The 21,237-nt window shown below is 35.2% G+C and overlaps 1 protein-coding gene across 1 annotated transcript; it reads left to right on the top strand.

The window, feature by feature from the left end:
• Positions 1–2,748: 2,748 nt before the first annotated feature.
• LOC120515045 (probable tubulin polyglutamylase TTLL9) lies at positions 2,749–20,165 on the top strand. Its single transcript, XM_039735747.1, has 14 exons — positions 2,749–2,930; positions 3,777–3,823; positions 5,657–5,749; positions 6,229–6,340; positions 8,455–8,640; positions 10,530–10,598; positions 11,471–11,561; positions 11,651–11,691; positions 11,999–12,086; positions 13,027–13,085; positions 13,212–13,408; positions 14,838–14,951; positions 18,781–18,881; positions 19,188–20,165. The coding sequence occupies exons 1-14, from the start codon at positions 2,916–2,918 to the stop codon at positions 19,256–19,258; spliced, it is 1,284 nt and encodes a 427-aa protein (XP_039591681.1). The 5' UTR covers positions 2,749–2,915; the 3' UTR covers positions 19,259–20,165.
• Positions 20,166–21,237: the final 1,072 nt, after the last annotated feature.

The following is a 21,237-nucleotide window of genomic DNA, read 5'->3' as shown; positions in this document are numbered from 1 at the left end:
GCCCTGCCAAGGGTTTGTTTCCTGCCTTACGCCCTGTGATGGCTGGGATTTGCTCCAGCAGAACCCAATGACCCTGTAGTATAAAGGGTTGGATAATGGATGGATGGATGGATTTATTTATTTATTTATCATTTGATTGATAGATTGCATGTATTACCTGTCCAGTGAGTCTATATTCATGTTTTTTATGTTTCTGCTACTATATGCATTTAAATTTCCTTATGGGATTGATAAAGTTGCATCTGATGTAATCTATCTAATGTAATCTTTTGTAGGATTTTCTACCCCTAGTATGGGTAAGCAGACTTTTGTCAGCATGAAATGTTAGCTGTCTGTTTAACAGTTAAAAGCAAAAGACAAGAACATGAACATGCATAATGAGCACTCTTTTAATGTCACTCTGCACTGTTAATCTGCTTCTCCTTAAATTGGCATCTCAGAAGAATGAATGCTAGCCTTATTGCCCTCTTAAAACAAACATTCTTAACAGTTATTTGTTCAATATGCAGCATCTAGTTGCACAGCCTGCGGAAATCATGCATGAATGTTTCCAAAAAAAAAAAAATAACCATAAGTGTGCACTCAAAAGTTAAAACAATAAAAGCAATTGAGAATAGAGACTCCTTCTGTGTACTGGTGCATAAGTCACCAAACTTGTGTGGATTGTACAGTACAGTATATCATTGACTTTGGTGGTGGTCTTCACTATTGAAAAGGGTAATGGGCATTTATGCAAATTATCAAGGAAACACATTCTTTAACCCTCTTGGCGTCTATGTCATGGTGGGAGACTTGAACTTCACTTGTATGTTCCACCCAGACTGAGGACTGGCAGATTGACGCTTTGTTTAAGTACAGATTATTAGAGATTTGAAAAACTTATAACCATATATACCATTGCTATCTTGTGGAAGTTGCTTCAAGGATTTGGTGATTCAGGGCCATTGCTATGTGAGAACTGTGTTTGTATAATTGGAGTACATATAAAGCAAGATTACACCCAGTGTGCTTATTTTCTCCCAAGGTTGGACTAAGATACCCACATATCCCTGGGTGACTGTGTTCCTTAACAGAGAGTAGATCATATTTTTAACAATCCAGATACTGGGTTGTTACATGCAGTGCAGAATTTTTCACTTTTGATTTCAGCATGAGACTCAATTACTTCATTGAGGTGGTTGTAGGGGATTGGTGAAAAGGCCCCATGCCATCACAGGCCCCTGGACATGCACCTGGAATGCACTGATTGTAGATCTGTCCCTGTTTTCTCCACCTTTGTTCCTGATTTTCATGGACAGGACATACAGGAGCAGCTGAGGTTTGGAAACTATCCAGTTTGAGAACTGTAGGTTATGTACTTCTTTCTGGCCTATATAGACAGTGATCTATGGCACTCAGTGAAACCGTGTTCTCCTGAGTGTGATGTGATCAGGATGAGAATCAACACATTTAAATTTTAAGTTCTGGTTCTGTCCTGGTAAAACCTAGCTGGCTCTCTGCAGGTTATGATGGATGCAGCTGATCCAAATGAAGAAGATGAAGTACTGCGGTGTCTTGCTCAATACTGAGATTAGTGGTGAACATGAGATTGACCAGTGAATTGGTGCCGCACCTACACTATGCTAAACGTTTTATTGGACTGTGATGGTAAAATTTAATTAAAGTCCATTAATAAGCTTTTTACTAATCTACATTCCCATCCACAGTTACAATCATGAACTTTGTGTAGTAACTGAAAAAAGAAATTAAGAGTACAACATAAAGAAATGTTAAATTTAAGCTTAATGATGTGGGACAACCTTGCAATAAATTTCTTTAGAACAATAGAAGAAATTTCAGGCGATTTTGTGTCCAAACTGAGGAGGTCCTCTATTCACAAACACTGTATATTTTATAGATAATTACTCCAGTATGTTTGTTTTATTGCAGTCTAGGAATGCATAATGAAAATACCACAAATGACAACTTACATGTGCAGTGCATTATACAAAGGGATTTGATATTTTAAAGCTTTGGAGTAACTAACATCTTAAACAGTATTAAAAGGCTGTTTTAAAATTATGTTAATCTTGTTATATTATTTTACACAGCCATGCTGCTTTAATAACTTTAAATACTTTTCGCCCTAGTGCATTTTCTTTGTACAGGACGCGAACATTACTTACTGTATCTCATTTATTGAGTTAATATAGTTTAATTAAGTTTTGCTACGTGTGGTACGGTTTAGAATTACATGTTTAATTGTATTCATAGTAGATGTAAAAATGCACGAGTTTAACTTTTCTTTACTCCTTTATCTTTTTAATTGGGGGAATATACACACAACAGGTATAACATTACAAATGTCCTCTCAATTTAGGGCACTTATATTATCAGAAAATCATGACATGCAATTTCCTGTCAGCAGCTTTGCATATAACATTATTTAGATTATTTATAATGCTACAGCAATTGACTTAACTGGAAAAGTAAATAGCGAATTCCATAATGGTTAAAGCGTTTCCTGCTTTTGAACAAGTGTAGGTGTAACCATAGAATGTCCACCTCTTTATCATGAACATAAACGTTTTCCTGCAGCACTAATCTCGAACTACATTTAGAGAGCCCGCGCTCCTTCTACGGAATCCGAATGGGGACAATTACCTCGTTCTACCGCGTGTGGCAAAGATCTGATTGGCTCGCGGCCACGATTCTATACTAGGAGGGGGCGACTGTTACTGAGGCTACGGAGTGTTTACAGCATGGAGATTAGACGGCTGCTAAAGCGACTCGTATTTTAAAAGGAGCGACACTTAGTCTTAATGAAACTTAATAATAACCATAAAAAGTTGCAGATATGAGCTCGCTTCGGAGTTTTTAGAATGAAAATCGTTTCTGTTGCTGGACTAACAGAGATTAACCACATATAAGAAGATATGGCAAAGAATAAGGTATATGATTTTTGATTGTAACCGTTTGCATGCAGTTTATCACCCCTTAATCCAGGGGTGGGCAAAGTCATTCCTGGAGGGCCGCAGTGGCCATTGGTTTGTGTTCCAACCTATTTGCCTAATTAGAAAACAGTCCTTGCCAATAATTGAATTTAATTTCATGGCTTGTTAGTGCTTTAAATCTGCCATGGCAGGTCATTCTCATATTCTAGATTTTTTTTCCTTTCTAAGGATATCACTCAAATGATTTGAAGTGTAAAATGGATGAGTAATTCTCAGTCCTTTACTTTTTTTTTCTCTTCACTTTCTTTCCAAGTGTTTCATTAAATCAAACAGGTGTAAATGAAAAAAAAAAAACTAAATGGAGAAATGCTGGTTACTTTTGTCATTTGCATTTTATTGCTAATAAGGAGCAATTCAAAACCAAAATACAGCTGTTTAAGACTAAAATAAGCAATACAGGTTCAAAATGTTAACGAGCGAGACAACTAAAGTGAAGCAGAAGTGTTACTTGAGCAATAAGTGCTTCTTATTAAGCAACTGGGTTGGAACAAAGACCGGCAGCCACTGCGGCCCTCCAGGAACGACTTTGCCCACCCATGCCTTAATCCATAATTGGGTTCTCATGCTGCTTTTCCATAGTCAGACATATAATTCTAATATTAAATACTGAAACATTGCACTTGTATCTAAATTATATTATTCTTTCTGCATGTATACTGTATAATAAACATGTCTAAAACAAAATTAAACCATTTATGAAGGATTGGAAAATGGATGGATGGATGAATGAAAACCTAGTTTAATCTTATTGCGTATTTATATATATGTATACTTTTTTCACAGTCTTCTGGATTTAAGGGGCAATATGGATATCAAAAGAAGAAAGATATGTAAGAATTTTAACATAATTTTGATACTTATTACAGTAATAGATTTTACTTGTTCTTTAAGGCACAGAGAAAACTGGGAAATTTAATGATAATTCATATATTGTAAATCTCTATCTGCAATGTGTACATATACAGGTCTGTACACTTGACGATAATTATTCTATAAACCTACTTTATATATATTGATGATTTGGTAAATTGGGAAAATTGATGATAGGTCATATACTCTAAATCTATGTGCAGAAGATGCTTTCACAAGCACACACACACACACACATATATATACATGAATGCACCATACTGTACATAGTCCTGTAATATTAATTGTGTTAGTTTAATTGGTTTGACTCAATCAGTTTGTTTGTGATTGGCATCAATACTGCATTTGGGAGGGTTGGGGAGTGTTTTCCATGGTGGGCAATTTAGCTTGGGAAACAACCCGCTTTTTTCAAAAGATGCCTAGGGATATTTTATGACCACAGAGAGTCAGGACTTAAGTTTTACATCTCACTGAAGGACAGTAGTAATTTTTATAGTACATTGTTCCCATCACTGCGATGAGGCATTAGAATCCACACCCAGACCACGAAATAAGCACAACCTGCTGGCCTCACCAGCACCTCTATAGCAGCAACCCAAGCTGTTCCTAGATAGATAGAAGCTCATTAAACAGACAAATAAATACATATGCACACAAACACACACACACTATGGTCATACCACACACCTGACTAAAAAGAAAATATATTTCTGACTTGTTCACAGTTACAGGAACCCCAAAAGTGTTCTTGACAAACTTATTCTGAATAATTTGTTAGATGAAAGTACTCGGTGTCGGATATGCAGCATTTTTCATAATAACACTCATTTTTTCTTTAATTGTCTCCTTTGCTACTACCTCCAGGGGGTCGAGAGTGCATCCTATAACTGAGCCTGCCTTTTTAATCAGCTTGTTAATTTGGTTGTTCTCTCTTGAAGTGATTTTACTGCCCAGCACACCACAGAATAGAAAATCACAGTGGCCATTACAGAGTTAAGGAAGATGTAAAGGATGTCATTACTCACATTAAAGAAGCGCAGTCCTCTAAGAAAAAAAATCTGCTCTGCCTTTTCTTATGTAATTCCTCTGAGTTATGAGACCAGTCCAGCCTATCATTAATGTGGACACTCAAGTAATTAGTAGCAATTCATCACCTCTGCATCCGCTCCCTAAACAGTGACTAGGTGTAGAGGCTCTTTGGTACGGCAGAATTCAATAGCCAGTTCCTTGGTTTTGCTGCTGATGGTCTCTCATCTAAGAACAGGATGGGCTAAAATATGCTTAGCTTCAGGTGGATTACATGTTCTGAATTTCAGATGGCACTTAAAGAAATAGACAGAAACATCAGGTGACCTAACTTAATTACTGCCATATTTGTGAATATGACATGCTTTTAAATATTAGTGATGTTAAAAAGCCTGCTTTTTTGAACTATGAAATTGTGTTGTGTATGTAAAATGAATGATAGCATATACTTTATATTGCAACTATATTAAACTGAAATATTTTCAAAATGCAAATTCAGCTGAGTAAGAAAATACAAAACACTAATTTTTAATTAATGCATGTTGATGTTCTGATAACAGTAGCACAAAAGTTCACTCTGAACTTCAACTTTCTGGTACGACAGTGACACATCAAGTATCCAAATTATCTTCTGTTACATCTTATTGTCTTTAATTATTAAAACTGCATTCGTGTGTGCTTTATAAAATGCTTGAAATAGTATGTGCTTCCATTCTGTAACTAATATTACATCACTTTTTTCACCCTTTCATTTTACTTTACTTTAGAGAACCCCGGAGCTGTATTCGATTCCGCTGCTCCTTGACCAACACTATTCTTGATGTCCTGAGACAAAGACCCAGCTGGGTAGAAGCAAAAGAGTAAGTTCATAACACAGGGAAGAAGAAATTAAAATGTATTTAAAAATACGATAAAAACTGTACACACTTGCATGTTGAACTTTATTACTGGAAAATACAGTAAACATCACTAATTACAATTACAATGAATGAATCATCCTTCATATTTCATAACAATTTTACAAAGTTGTATAAAACAACACAAATATGTTGTGTGTCTATTTACCATGTATATATAGATGAGTATCTGAGAGCTTTAATGAGTTATTTTGGTATATATCAGCATAATACCCATATTTTCATTGGAAGCAGTGAAATGTCAAGGCAAATTGAAAACTGGACTATATCTTTCTTAGATTAAGCTGATAAACTCTTTCATTATGACTTAACCCATCATTAGATGTATACAGTTTATCTACGGATATTATTAGATACATTCTGTAGCATAAGTTTATCATTGATTTTAATTTCAAATGAGCAAAAACACATATTTCAACCAGGGATGGTGAATGGGACTTTTACTGGTGTGATGTTGCTTGGCTTCGGGAGAATTTTGACCACACTTACATGGATGAGCATGTCCGTATCTGCCATTTCCGCAACCATTATGAGGTAAGAGGAAGCAGCTGTTATCCCTTTTTGATAAGGGGCTATAAGATCCCAAGTACAGACCTGTCATCTTTCTCTAACCAAATACATATATAATCAGGATTTCTCATTTACTAATCTTTGTTTTTATTAGTTATTGATTAAATATAATCAACAACAACAACATTTATTTATATAGCACATTTTCATACAAAAATGTAGCTCAAAGTGCTTTACATAATAAAGAATAGAAAAATAAAAGACACAGTAAGAAAATAAAAATAAGTCAACATTAATTAACATAGAATAAGAGTAAGGTCCGATGGCCAGGAAGGACAGAAAAAACAAAAAAAAGCTCCAGACGGCTGGGCATTCTACCTAACAGAAATGAAACAGTCCTCTTTGTAGTTAGGGTTCTCACAGAAGGACTTGATGATGATGATCACGTAGACTTCTGGCTTTTAGTCCATCAATGTTGGAGTATCATGATGCTTTGAGTAGATGGTGGTGGCATAGGCCACCACCACAAAGAAACCGGAAAAAGAAACAGAAGAGAGAGTAGAGGTTAGTACAGATTTTAGAGCCACCATGAATAGTTATTATAATGAATTGAATACACAGAGTTTCAGGATTAAATTAAAGTGAAGTTATGAGAAGGCCATGTTAAAGTAATGTGTTTTCATCAGTGTTTTAAAGTGCTCTACTGTATTTGCCTGGCGAATTTCTATTGGCAGGCTATTCCAGATTTTAGGTGCATAACAGCAGAAGGCCGCTTCACCACTTTTTTTAAGTTTCTTATTTTAATAATCTTATTTAATATTTAATTTGCTCATATTAACAGAATATTATTACAGGAATGAAGCAGATATAATAAACCAACATGTTTCAAAACGTTTGGGGCTATGTGCTCTACATGCCCAGTACTGCACATTACCAAAATAAAGCAGTAAACAAGTAATCTAGTTCACTTTAAAAAAAAAAAAAAAGAAATTAGCTACTTTATAAGAGTAAGAAATTAGCTTTGCACGCATACAATTCAAAATAGGTAAGGGCTCAAAAGTAAAATGTTTTTTTTTTTTAATTACTGATTACTTCCTCATCCCTGCCCATCTCCGACTAAATAATTAACAATGCTTGTATGATATTTTAAAGTACAAAACTTGAAAAAAGATTTTTTTTAAATCTTATGGAATGACAATCCTACAAACATTTTGTACTGCTACTACTCCATAAAACAAAAAGCACCAAATGTTTAATATTTGTGATGGAGCAATTTTAGACCTCATGCTTCCTCTTAATTTTTTCTTTGTTATATTTCTGACAAAAACTAATATTGTAACACACCAGAGGAACTCATATTGCATAGAAAATAGTGATCATGTGATTAATATACTGAACCAGTGTAGAATACATGTGCATAAGTATAGTAAGAAAATGGAAACAAAATACAGGCATTTAATATATTAACTGACAAGTACACTGGGGAAAAAGATAATTTTAAACGAAGGAGAAGAGACAGTCTGAAGTAATTTGTTTAAAGTGACTGTATATGTGTTAATTGTAACTGCATTTGAATATTTACAAATAAAACAGGGGTGATCGTAATTTCTGCTATTTTTTTATCTTAATATATACACTCTTGGTGGTCAGGTTACACATGTACTATATTAATAATATGGTTTGAAAACTAAGTAGTCTTGTATTGACTTCTTTAAAATCTTGTTTGCTGTGTGTTAACACATTTGGTATGTGACTTTTGTTTTGAGTTTTTATTTTTAACAAAAAAAGTGGGTAAACAAAGGGTATAACTTTGACTTTAATGGAAAATCTAGTTTTGTAGTGTTACAAACTTTCTGACTTTGTTATTTATATATATGATATATATGATTTTTAGGTATTCTTTAAAAATCTATATTACTGAACCATGTAAAGCCTAATGATGATTTCCTCCCATTGAAAGTCAGTAGTCCAGCATCATATACGTGAACTCCAAAGGGTAATCCAAACATAGTGACTTAAGCAATGCATTTTTATGTTTATTGTTATTTAAGAAAATAATCCTTGATTGCTGCTTGACACCATTTTTAACATAAACTATTATTTTATTTATTATTTTACTGTAACTTTTTTGAGGAAAGTTAACCCGAAAAAACCTGATGGTAAAAAATTTGAAAAGATATCGCAAGCTGCTGGAGCGTGAGGCAGGCAGGATGGAGGCAGCTAAGTTTGACTTCTACCCCAGCACTTTTGAGCTTCCCTTTGAGTACCACCTGTTCGTTGAGGAATTTAAAAGAAACCCTGGGAGTACATGGATAATGAAACCGGTAAGCAGACATAATTTGAACATGTTGTAAGAAACCAGTATGCTGGATACTGGTTTGGATGTTGCATAACTGAAAAATCTGTGTAGAAAACAACTGTTGTAATTACAGTATTTCAAGTCAAGTCGAGTTGGGGAGCATGCACTGGTACAGTGGGTTGCTGCACCCACTACACGGCAAAACAACATGGGATCCCGGTAGGCAACCACCCAGGCAGACACGCGGTCCAGTCCCGCCCTCCAGAAATGACCCTTTATCTGCTGCAGCCAGGTGTTACGTGGGTGACCCCTTGGCCTGGTCCAGCCACTCGGGTCCCCAACAATGAGGATCTTACAAGTTGGATCACCCTTGGGGAAATGCGCCACATGGCCATAGTGCCATAACTGACGCTCCCTGGATAATGTGCCTCATTCGGGATTCCATGAGCAACTGCTCATTCGACACAAAGTCAAACCAACGGTACCCAAGGATTTTCCAGAGAGACACAGTACCAAAGGAGTCCAGTCTCTGTCCCAGGTCACTGGAGAGCGTCCATGTCTCGCAACCATATAGCAAGACAGAAAGCACCAGGACTCTAAAGACTTGGACCTTCGTCCTTTTACATAGATATCGGGAGCGCCACACACCCTTTGTGACCTCATGACCCCCCATGCTCTCCCAGTCCGTCTACTGACTTCACAGGAAGAGTCACCAGAGACATGAATGTCACTGCCAACATAAGTAAACCACTCAACAAGGTCAACACTCTCTCCACAAACAGACACACTGCTGATGGCTGTGCCCAAGAGGCCATTAAAGGCCTGGATCTTGGTTTTTATCCATGACACTCGCAAGCCCAGACACTCAGACTCCTCGCTCAGTCTCTCGAGTGTCCTGATCAGAGCCTCAATTGACTCCACAAAGATCACAGCATTGTCAGCAAAGTCAAGATCTGTGAATCTTTCTTCACCAACAGATTCCCCACAGCCACTGGACCCCACGACCTTGCCCAACACCCAGTCCATACAAGCATTGAACAGAGTAGGAGCAACACAGCCCTGTCGAACCCCAGAATCAACTGGGAAAAATGCAGAGGTCATTATTTATTTACCTTATTTATATTTAAGAAATTATTAAATCATAAATGCAAAATACTGCCCCCACAAAATCTGATTGTTACCTACCCTTTTATTAAAAAAATATGTTTGTACTGGGTAATGTCATATTTCCTTTAATTCGAACAAAATGTATTCTATGGAAGTATATATCTATATATTCTAAGGGCAAGATCTGTTTATTATTAGAAAAAGCATTCAGTTACACTGTCTATTCAAGCTTTATTACCCATCCTGAATTATTGGTAAAGGCATTGTCCATAATGTTTTAAGCTAATGTCTTTTGGTTCGAATCCCCGTCACTGCCAAAAGAGATACTACTCTGCTGGGCCCTTGAGCAAGGCCCTTAACCTGCAATTGCTCCAGGGGCGCTGTACAATGGCTGACCCTGCGCTCTAATCCCAAGGGGTATGTGAAAACTAACAAATTCCAAATACAAGAAATTGTATAAGGCGAAATAAAGAACAAAAAAAACTCTGCAATCATGGTCAATGTTCTTTTGAACCTAGAAAATATGGGCCAAAAATTATATTTTGAAAATAACTCTTAAAGTCCTGCCTGTTGGTCTTTGGTTTTTATTGTTATGTGTTTACATATTGTTAAAGTTTCCTGAAATTCACCAAAACTAAATAGGGGTAAGAATATTAACATTTTATTATTTTGTTTTCATTGTTTGAAAACAGCATGATAACGTGAATAGTCTGTGAAACATACACAGTATGTTAGCATAAACTGTTAAGTAATGTTTTCTACATGTTTTCCAAAATATGAATTATTACAGCCTAATTTCTCTTGTAGGTGGCTAGATCACAAGGTAAAGGTATCTTCCTTTTTCGAAAACTAAAAGATATCATGGACTGGAAAAAGGTAAGTACTCATTGGCAAATACTGTACCTTCTGTTTCACTCAGCAGTCTTACTGCATATTTAATTCAAGATGCAGTAAATCTAGTATCTGCATCTATAATGCCAATGTTATTCTCCTACAAGAGTAGTCTGTCCATTCATTCAGTATTAATTGCCTTTTTTTGTTTCAGCTTATGAATCTGAATATTTACATTTTGTATAGTTTCTAATCAGGAAATTATCTGAATGAGATAAAGCAAAGCAAAATACTGTAAATTTGTGGTTAATGAGAAATATAACGGGTAAATAAATATGTAGGGTTCCAAGGGTAGATTTAACTTTTAAGGAAGTTCTAGAAATATTACAACAAACAACAAGAATCCTCCTCAGACGCACACAAGAATTGCAAAACAGAAGAAAAAGTGTATTTGTTAGCTATTGGTAAGAGTACAGTCACAGTGAGGCATTATGGCCTATTGCTGCAGCTGCTAAGGAGCACCAATAGCATTTCTTGACACATTTCTGCTGACTAATATGTTGACTAAAAGTGCACAGTTATGTTGTGCCATATAGATGATGTGCAGCATTATTCATAATGACTCTCAGTTATGTCTTAATTCTCTCCTCTACCACTACCTCCAGTGGGTAGAGAATGCAAGCAAAAGTGTATCCAGGTAGTCTTGTGAAATTGTGTATTGTGCTGATTGATCTCTTTATGCATCCTTTGTTAGAACAATTGTTTACATGGTTCTCAAAAACATAAGTATTTCTAGCAATAGTGTCTTATCTGTTTGAGTGACAACTAAATCTGTGGAACAAAATTGGCTTCTTTTTCATCCATTATGTTTTAACTGCTAAATATAAAGTCTGGTTGCTGATTCTTCTATTTTTAAGGATGGAAATAGATTTGAAGACCAAAAAGATGAGATCCAAGTGGAAAGCTATGTGGCTCAGAGGTATATTGAAAACCCTTACCTAATTGGAGGTGAGAATCAAAACCTTTCTGAAACAGACTTTTTATTGTGAGCTTTCAGAGTATTGCACTGATTTATCTCTTTTGGTTTTATCTTGCAGGCAGGAAGTTTGACCTGAGGGTGTATGTGTTAGTAACTTCAGTAAGTAAAACCTTGCTTTGGTTCTGGTATGAAGTGATTACAATAGAATGTTTTTCCAAAAATTGAAGCAGTGTTTACCATTGATAAAAATCAACATGCCAAGTAGATTCAGGGACAGTTCCATGTACAGTTATATATATATATAAAATAAAGAATATACTTAATTATACTGAAGCAGTAATTGTGTCTTCTTGTAAGCAACAATCAGATGTATATTGGATGATACTATTATTTGGCAATCAAACAAGTAAATAAAATGGAATATTTTTTCAACATAGTAATTTTTTTTAATGTTCTTTTGTTTCAGTATACTCCACTCAAGGCTTGGCTATACCGAGATGGATTTGCACGCTTCTCAAATACTCGCTTCTCCCTCAGTAGTATTGATGATAACTGTATTCTTGAATTTATTGTTGCATTGGCTCATTACAAATTAATTTTAATCTTAAGTAGGTAATGTGGGTTTGTGGTTAATGAAGTGAACATGAAATTGGAAATCAACAGTAAAAATCAATTATGAGACTGAGTAAAAACTGCATCCTAGGTTTTAACTATCTATGGGCTAGTGCTTATCTGTAAAGGCCATATATAAAATAATCAGAATAAAAATGCTAATAAATAAACTACTACATTTAAAAGAGGCACACATGATTATTTTCTAGAGTTTTTAATTTTTATCAGTAATTCTTAACTCAGGTCTTTGGATCATGTTTAAAGCTTTTGATTACTATTCCAACCATTTTCTTTAGAGCTCTTCTTCTTTTAAAGTTCTGTCAATCACCATCTAAACATTTTAGACCATTGTTTTCATCCAAGAGAGCAAAATAATTTCATAACTGAATACTTTGTACAGTATTTTGTTGAATTTCGAAAGAAAGCAAAATACAAATTGGTAGTATTTTGGTGCAATGCAATAGGAAAGGGAATAAACCTTCATAATATATGGCACATTTTGTTGCACAAATTAGCTTCAAGATTATGTGCTTGCATATATTTGATCATGGTTAGTTAATTGCAGCTTGTCAGTCTTTTATAAATGTAACATCATTATCATTGAGGATTACTGTAATAAAATGTACATTTTTTATTCTTTTCCAAAAAAAGAAAATTGAGGGACCCAAAATATGTGAATGACAGCACGAATAACCCATTTAGTTTGGACTGTCAACAATGTATTCTGCATTTTTTCATTTATCTATCTTATAATGAAAAATAATCTTTAATAAGAATTTTCTTTAATGTACTATATTTTGAAAAATGTTCTGATCCATAATGCACATCCTCAGCTGAAATCTTATTTTATTATATGGGCCTTAACCATTTCTCCAAACGCAGATGTCCACCTGACTAATGTAGCAATACAGAAAACTGCCCCAGACTATGATCCTGAAAAGGTAAGTTTCCATAGAGCTCATAAGACAAATAACATTGTAATACTTTCTGCAGCGTCCTTCATAACCTAACCAATGTTTTGATTATTTATTTAAAAAAATTGAAGGCACTTCTCTTTTTTATTGTAGGGCTGCAAGTGGCAAATGCAACAATTGCGCCGTTATCTCATTGCAAAACATGGTGTAGACATTATAGAAATGCTCTTTAGGGACATGGATGCTATCTTTGTGAGGAGTCTTCAGAGTGTTCAAAAGGTTATTATTAATGACAAGCACTGCTTTGAGCTCTATGGATATGACATCCTACTGGACGAACAGCTAAAACCGTAAGACATACAGTATATTCCAATGTAGTAGTTTAGTCCTTTGTTATTGCTGATTTCTTTGTTCCAAGAGCACAGGTCAGTCTTATTTGAGTTTTTTTTCAGTTCTGCATTTCAAGCTGTTTATGTAATCATGAATATGGAAAACATCCGGCAGTTTGCTTAACTGTAAAACCAAAAGCCCAAGGTTTTTAACCTTAGCTCCTAGACACAAGTATATTTGCCACATATATATACTGGGTTCAGGTTTTGGCCAATCCAACATTCCCACAAATTCTGCAGTTATAATACTGTATATGTATTAACAAGGCTGTACCCATATAAAGTAATCCATGTGCATTTCCATTTTAATCTCTTTGTCAGGAAGTCTAACACATTGAGATACAGTACAAAGTTTATGGAGGAAAGGAAGTCTAACGGCCTGATATCCAGATTGTATTAAGGGATTGCCATGATAGCCTATTATCTAATTTTACGGTTAAACACATAGTAGTCTCCTGAAAAGACATTTGCAAACTATTAACTCAATGATTTTTTCTGGGTTAGCTATCCACCTGCAATATGCATTGCCCTCATCTACATGTTTTCATATCTCCTGAAAATGTTACTATGAAACCTCAATCTGAATATGTAGAGTGTATACCATTTACATTATAAAGCATATCACTGAACGATTTGGCTTTTGTTATAGCAAACCTCTCCTTTAGCATCAGGTACTCTGTGAACTTAATCACAGAGTGTGAAGTTTAGCCAGGTTAGATCAGCTGCTTCACATCTCATAACAAGCTAAGAAATCAAACACTCTGCTTAATGTAGCAGATAAATAAAGCAATTATTTTTATGGTTTAATTTAAAAGGAAATATATGTTTTTGGAAATTACATCACCTACCTAAAATGTAATGCTTTTCTGCATGTATTGTGAGGTTATCCATTATCAGTTATCAATTTACAAAAAATAAAAGCTAATTTCATGCTGAATGACCATTAAACACATGTAATTATTTATTCTGAAAGACTCAACAGCCAAAATATTGTTTTTCTAATTTTTATTTTATTATTATTTTTTAATAGCTCAGCATGGAAATAACATACACATTCTTTTCTTATTGCAGATGCACTGCCATGTAAATCTTTTATAGCTCCTTTACTAGTAACTTGGGTCTAATTTAATACTGGCAAGAAGCCAAAGGTAGTGTTCTGAAATTGATCAGACAGGCAGGATCAGTTTTTATTTCTCTTGTAATGTGATCCTAGCAAGGTCACTTAACTGTCATACTCACCAGTTTTAAGACTTCTTTAATTTGTGTTGTACAATGCTATTCTTGTATAGTGTATAAAATATACTCAGTGTCAAACTATTTAAATTGCTGTAATACGTTCATTGTTAATCAATTTTATAACTCAAATGAACATTATAAATCTAAATTGCAGATGGCTCATTGAAGTAAATGCTTCACCATCACTAACTGCCAGCAGCCTAGAAGATTACGACTTAAAGTGTCGTTTGCTAGAAGACACTTTACATGTTGTGGATATGGAAGGAAGGTGGGTACACTCTAACACCATCAATATAAATTATAACATTACATTGTAGTCATTTAGAATGGCTGGACTAACCAGAAACAGACACATATTAGTTTGTATTCATTTACTGAAAGATGTGAAAATAAATGGGATTTAAGAAAATTATCAAATGTAAGAGAACAAAAAGAATAAGAAGTTTTTGTAAAATGACAGGAGAGGTTTTAATGTTGATAATATATTTTAGTAGGATCAAAGACATTAAAATGTTTAAGACTTAGTTTATTAATTTTAAAGATATAAGAGTTCTACAAACTCTTTTGAACAATTATACTGTTGAAGCATTTTTTAACAGCTCAAATGAGCAACATTACAGTTGCCTTTTCTGGGTAACAAACTTTTGGAGTACAGGTGTTCCTAAACTCATTTCAGCATACCACAGTGACATTCAATTTAGTGAATAGCACACATTGTGTACAGTTTGTTCAGACTGTTAAAATTAACTTTATATATAAATCAATTTTATCAATATGATTTACAGGGTTGTAACATTTAGAAACATTTACTGGGACCATGAATATGCAATTCCACGGTGATCTCAATGAAACAAATGACAAATCGCTTTACAGTTTAAAATTCATCCATACAACTGTTCATGTAATGAATCCTCTTAAACCAATTTGGTGGGTGCAGGAGAGTCAGCCAGTCCTTGTGGCACTGAGTGCAAAGAAGAAATCAACAATGAATGGGATAGCAGTCCATCACAGAGCATACTCAGTAATGCTGGGACAATATTGAGCTGGTAGTCAACCTAACATTCATGTGAAAGCAAACCTGGAGTACCTGGACAACTGCTCATACAAACACAGGCAGAAGTGCCAACCGACAAAACATGGGTCAGGACTTGAACACAGAACTGAGTTATGACAGGACTAACCACTATGCCTCTTTACCACATCAAAAACATTACAAAAGAATCATATAAATAATAGTGGAAGGCTTTGTGTATGCCTGTGGTAGCAATAACTCAGAAACTAATAAAAATTCTGAGACTATGCAGAATTCAACAGTACTTTAGACAGTACAGTGTAAAATTTAAGGAAAATATTCATACATAAATATAGCTTAAGGTTAATCATTTAAAAAATTATTGTTACAATGTTCTTCTAGGTTGTGTATAATGAAATACAAATTGAGATGAGAATATCCAAAGATATAGTATACCATGTAACAGGTTAATTTAAATTTATTTGGCAACATAATGTATTTCTTCTATAATTATTATTTAAAAACAATGTACATGTGAAACCTTATACTTTTAGCTTTGCAGTTTTAAAACTATTTATCTTATATCAATTGTCTATTGTAAGACAAATAACATAATACTAAATAATATTAATACATAATAATTAATTAATAATTAATACATAATACTAAATATGAATACAGCCTTCCTGGAAAAGTCTATTCGGGGGTCCTGGAGAGGAGGGTCTGTCAGATAGTCAAACCTCGGATTCAGGAGGTACAGTGTGGTTTTCGTCCTGGTCGCGTAACAGTGGACCAGCTCTGCACCCTTAGCAGGGTCCTGGAGGGTGCATGGGAGTTTGCCCAACCAGTCTACATGTGTTTTGTGGACTTGGAAAAGGCGTTCGACCGTGTCACTCGGGGAATCCTGAGGGAGGAGCTCTGGGAGTATGGGGTACTGGACCCCCTGATAAGGGCTGCTCGGTCCCTGTACAACCAGTGTCAGAGCTTGGTCTGCATTGCCAGCAGTAAGTCGAACCCGTTACCAGAGAGAACTGGACTCCACCAGGGCTGCCCTTTGTCACCAATTCTGTTCATAACTTTTATGGACAGAATTTCTTGGTGCAGCCAGGGTGTTGAGGGGTTTGGTGGATTCAGGATTGGGTCTCTGCTTTTTGCAGATGATGTTGTCCTATTTGCTTCATCAGGCCTTGATCTTCAGCTCTCTCTGAATCGGTTCGCAGCTGAGTGTGAAGCGGCTGGGATGGGAATCAACAACAACATTTATTTATATAGCACATTTTCATACACACAGTAGCTCAAAGTGCTTTACATAATAAAGAATAGAAAAATAAAAGACACAATAAGAAAACAAACTAAGTCAACATTAATTAACATAGAATAAGGAAGGTCCAATGGCCAGGGGGGACAGAAAAAACAAAAAAACTCCAGACGGCTGGAGAAAAAAATAAAATCTGTTGGGATTCCAGACCATGAGACCGCCCAGTCCCCTCTGGGCATTCTACCTAACATAAATGAAACAGTCCTCTTTGGATTTAGGGTTCTCACGGAAGGACTTGATGATGATGGTCACGTAGACTTCTGCCTTTTAATCCATCCATCATTGTTGGAGCATCATGAGCATCAGCACCTCCAAATCCGAGACCATGGTCCTCAGCCAGAAAAGGATGGAGTGCTCACTCTGGGTTGGAGGCGAGATCCTGCCCCAAGTAGAGGAGTTCAAGTATCTCGCTGAAATGAGTTTCCTCCACAGGGTGTCTGGAGTTTCCCTTAAAGATAGGGTGAGAAGCTCAGTCATCCGGGAGGGGCTCAGAATAGAGCCGCTGCTCTTCCGCATCGAGAGGAGTCAGATGAGGTGGCTCGGGCATCTGATCAGGATGCCTCCTGGACGCTTCCTTTGGCGAGGTGTTCTGGGCACATCTAACCAGGAGGAGGCCCCGAGGAAGACCCAGGATAAGCTGGAGGGACTCTGTCTCCTGGCTGGCCTGGGAATGCCTCGGGATTCCCCTGGAAGAGCTAGAAGAAGTGGCCGGGGAGAGGGAAGTCTAGGCATCTCTGCTCAAGCTGCTGCCCCCGTGACCCAACCTCGGATAAGTGGAAGAGAATGGATGAATGGATGGATGGATAAATAAGAATATATCAATGCACTAATTTTTGAACCAGGTTTCCAGCTTAGGAATGCAGGGAGCAGGTGACTATCCTGGCAAGTTGGGTGCAAGGTGGGACCCAAAAATGGACAAGATGTTAATCCCCTGTTGGGCACACTCATGCACACACCTGAACTCATTTAATCTTTTATATTTGAACGTGATGGTATTAACCTCCCATACAAAGGAACAAGTAGTTGCTACTATTAAAAATTAATCTAGGAAAAATTACCACTATTCCAAAATAATGTAAATTTGATCACTTTGAAGATGACAAAGATACTCTTCACTATTCCTCAAAGTTGCTGCAGAATATCCTTAAATTAAATATCACAGCATATGTTCATATACCTAAAACTTAATTTGATGCTTAGCTAAAATTTTAGTTTGTGATATTATTCTCAGAATATTAATGAACAAATTGCCAGAATATTAATTAACAAATCCCATAATTTTGTTATTGAAATGATTGTGATAAGTGGAAATGTCACAGAACAAAAAAAAATTTTTTGAATGAATAAATAAATAAGCAGTGACTGCATTGTACTTATTTTGTCTGATATACAGCAGATTTGGAAAGTACTCAGACCTCTTCAATTTTTTCAACATTTTTCAATGTTGCAACTTCCTGTTAAAATTACTAGACTGACTTTTTTTTGCAAAAAAATTCTATAATCCTATTGTCCTATTCTGCAAAAAAATTAACATAAATGATTTTAGCAAAAGGCTGCAACATGGCAAAATGTGAAAAAGTGAAAGATTCTGAACACTTTCGGCATCCACTTTATATGTTTCAAAATGGCTAATGGAAAGGATACAAACTATTATAGAATGTATTTAAAGCTGTTACATCAGGATAACAAAAAAACAAAGTTCCTTTAAACAGCTTGATCTTAATTGTGCATTGATTTATTCTTTTAACTACTCACTTGGTCTTTTAGGTTAACTGGAAAAGAGAAGCAGGTTGGCGGTTTCGACCTGATGTGGAATGATGGGCCAGTGTATACAGATGACTCAGACTATAGGACAAACACACATTTGGGTGAGAGTCAGAAGTTAAGTCCTTTCTCCAATACTGAAAAATACTAAATAAGTACTGCACAAATTAGAATTATACTTCCACAAAGTTACAGAAAAATAGTGTTATTTTATTGTAATGTTCTGTTGTAATTACACAACATAAATTGCTTTAAAGCAGATAACAGAAAGTTAAACAAAAAATATCTTAAAACAACTACAGTGCATTTATAAGTTCGATGTCTTAAAATGTTGTTTGTATAAATATTTGGCTTTCATTTTATTTTAGACCATGCACTTATTCCCCTTTTATTTTTGGACATATCTGTAGGTTGCATGAATGACAGAAACAAGCAACTTAAGCAGCTTTTCAAGTGCTCCCCAGGGCAGAAGAAGCTATGACCAGCCTCAGAATTATTTCACATTCAGTCTCTGTTTCAATACATAATATAGTAAACACTTTGTGGATGACAGCTGAAGGTGTTGCTGTATAAACCCAGGTGTTTCATGAAGGTGCCCATGTATGCTGCAGTGAACTGGAGCTCCTTCACTGCCTCTGATGGAAACAGCTTTCTTAAGGCCAAGTGGGTTTAAACTAAGTCCAAAAAAGTAGAGTAATTCTTAATGAATTAACGTACATACTGAAAGGGTGGAGTTTTTACATATACAGCATGTACATTTCTGTAATATTGTACGTATGAACATTTACTGTTCACTTAATATTCTGTAATAAATGATTCCTTTTTTAGTCTTGTATGACACTTTTCTTAATGTGTTGAAAATAAGTGTTAATTTATATATAACACTTCTAGTTAATCAACACCAATACATTTAAAAATCCACCTGTTATTTAGTGATATATTTTTAAAGTCTAAGTGCTTATTTAAAACTTCTAATTTTAAATTGGTACCTTTTTACAGCTTAATAAGTCCATTGTCAATGTAATAAGCTGCATCCATACATCCAACATAAATAAAACTTTAAGAATTATTGAATTATTCATCTGTTGTTCATCTTTTGCTAGTTATCTCAGAAAGAAGAGATGTTCTGAGTATTTTGAAAAACAACAGAATATCGAACCAATACATTTTTAAAAGTTCCAAACTAAAATATTTGACTAATTTTAAGACTCAAGACTGTAGTGGTATACCATTGCAAACAATGCTAGCAAGAATATCAGGCAAATATAACCAATCTGCATTTTCATATTAATAAAAAAATAGCCATTCTGTAATTGATGTGTTGGTTGTTTCCCTCTCAAGTATTTGTGCCCAAATACTTAAACTGGCATTGATTTCAGAAAAAAAAATCAGTAATTGAAGGGTGGGCGGTATCTGATTATTTCTTTCATTTTGCAGTAGTCAAGAAGGCAACATCTGATCTGTATGTGCAGTTCTGTATTTTCAGTGAAATATGTGAAATTCCTGACACTGTAATTTTTACAAATCTTTCCCTTCTTTTTAAATGTTATCAGCTTTAAGGCTGCCTTTGTGAATAAAATGGTGTTGTTATTAAAGCGTATTTGTCAATTTAAGATTATTTATTATTGTTGTTGTTGTTGCTGTTTTTTTTATCATTATTATTTCAGAGTTCTTGTGAAATAGCCTTTGCTCTATTGCCATCCTCACAAAACCGATCAGAATTTGGCTTTTATTTATTTATCCACCACTTCTAAAGGAACATCCTAATAACAAGTGTGAATAAATAAGGACGATTGCCTCCATATGTATTCACATGGAAGCACTGCAGGTGAACTAACACACTTATGTTAAACCTTTGTGTATTGAACTGACAACATTGAGGTTTACATGTTGGTAGGTTGACCACTAGGGGACCACATTGCCTATTATAATAAATGTATTTGTTTACAGTAACTTCCTAAAAGTTGATTGGTCACATCATCACACTCATAAAACATGCAAGAGTTACTTTTTTTTTTTTTAATAATTGGTTGAGTTTCATTAGCAGTGTTAATAATAAAAGCATTCTGCCTTGAAAATGTTCCAGGACTTTTATGCTTTTTGAAGTGTAGCTAGGTTGCTGCAACCCCCCTATCTCTCTATATGTATATATTTTATATCTTTATTTTTTTGAGTACTTTCACACTGTCTTCTTCATGGGTTGATAACCACTGGTCCATAAAAATGATTCAGCGGCAAGTGCAAAAGCACCACTAAATTACAGAAGGCTTAAACACTTATTTACAACTGTTATGCAATAATCAATCAATCCAGAAGATTAAATTTGTGAAGTCAGTATCAGACATTTTCACTACATAAACTATACAGGCTTGACTATAGCACAGCTCATCTAATTTAGTATGAAAAGTAGTCTGTCTGTTCCTGTTTCTGAACTCACTGCTACATATGTTTTACTGGCCA

Source organism: Polypterus senegalus, chromosome 14 (assembly GCF_016835505.1).
Source record: "Polypterus senegalus isolate Bchr_013 chromosome 14, ASM1683550v1, whole genome shotgun sequence".
NCBI lineage: Eukaryota > Metazoa > Chordata > Cladistia > Polypteriformes > Polypteridae > Polypterus > Polypterus senegalus.
This window is presented reverse-complemented; position numbering and strand designations above follow the sequence as displayed.

What these genes read in the sequence shown, in the direction of transcription:
- LOC120515045 (XM_039735747.1), top strand. An exon ending in TATCAAAAGAAGAAAGATAT is followed by an intron (nt 3,824 to 5,656) that starts GTAAGAATTTTA and finishes ACTTTACTTTAG; the next exon opens with AGAACCCCGGAGCTGTATTC. An exon ending in TGTATGTGTTAGTAACTTCA is followed by an intron (nt 11,692 to 11,998) that starts GTAAGTAAAACC and finishes CTTTTGTTTCAG; the next exon opens with TATACTCCACTCAAGGCTTG.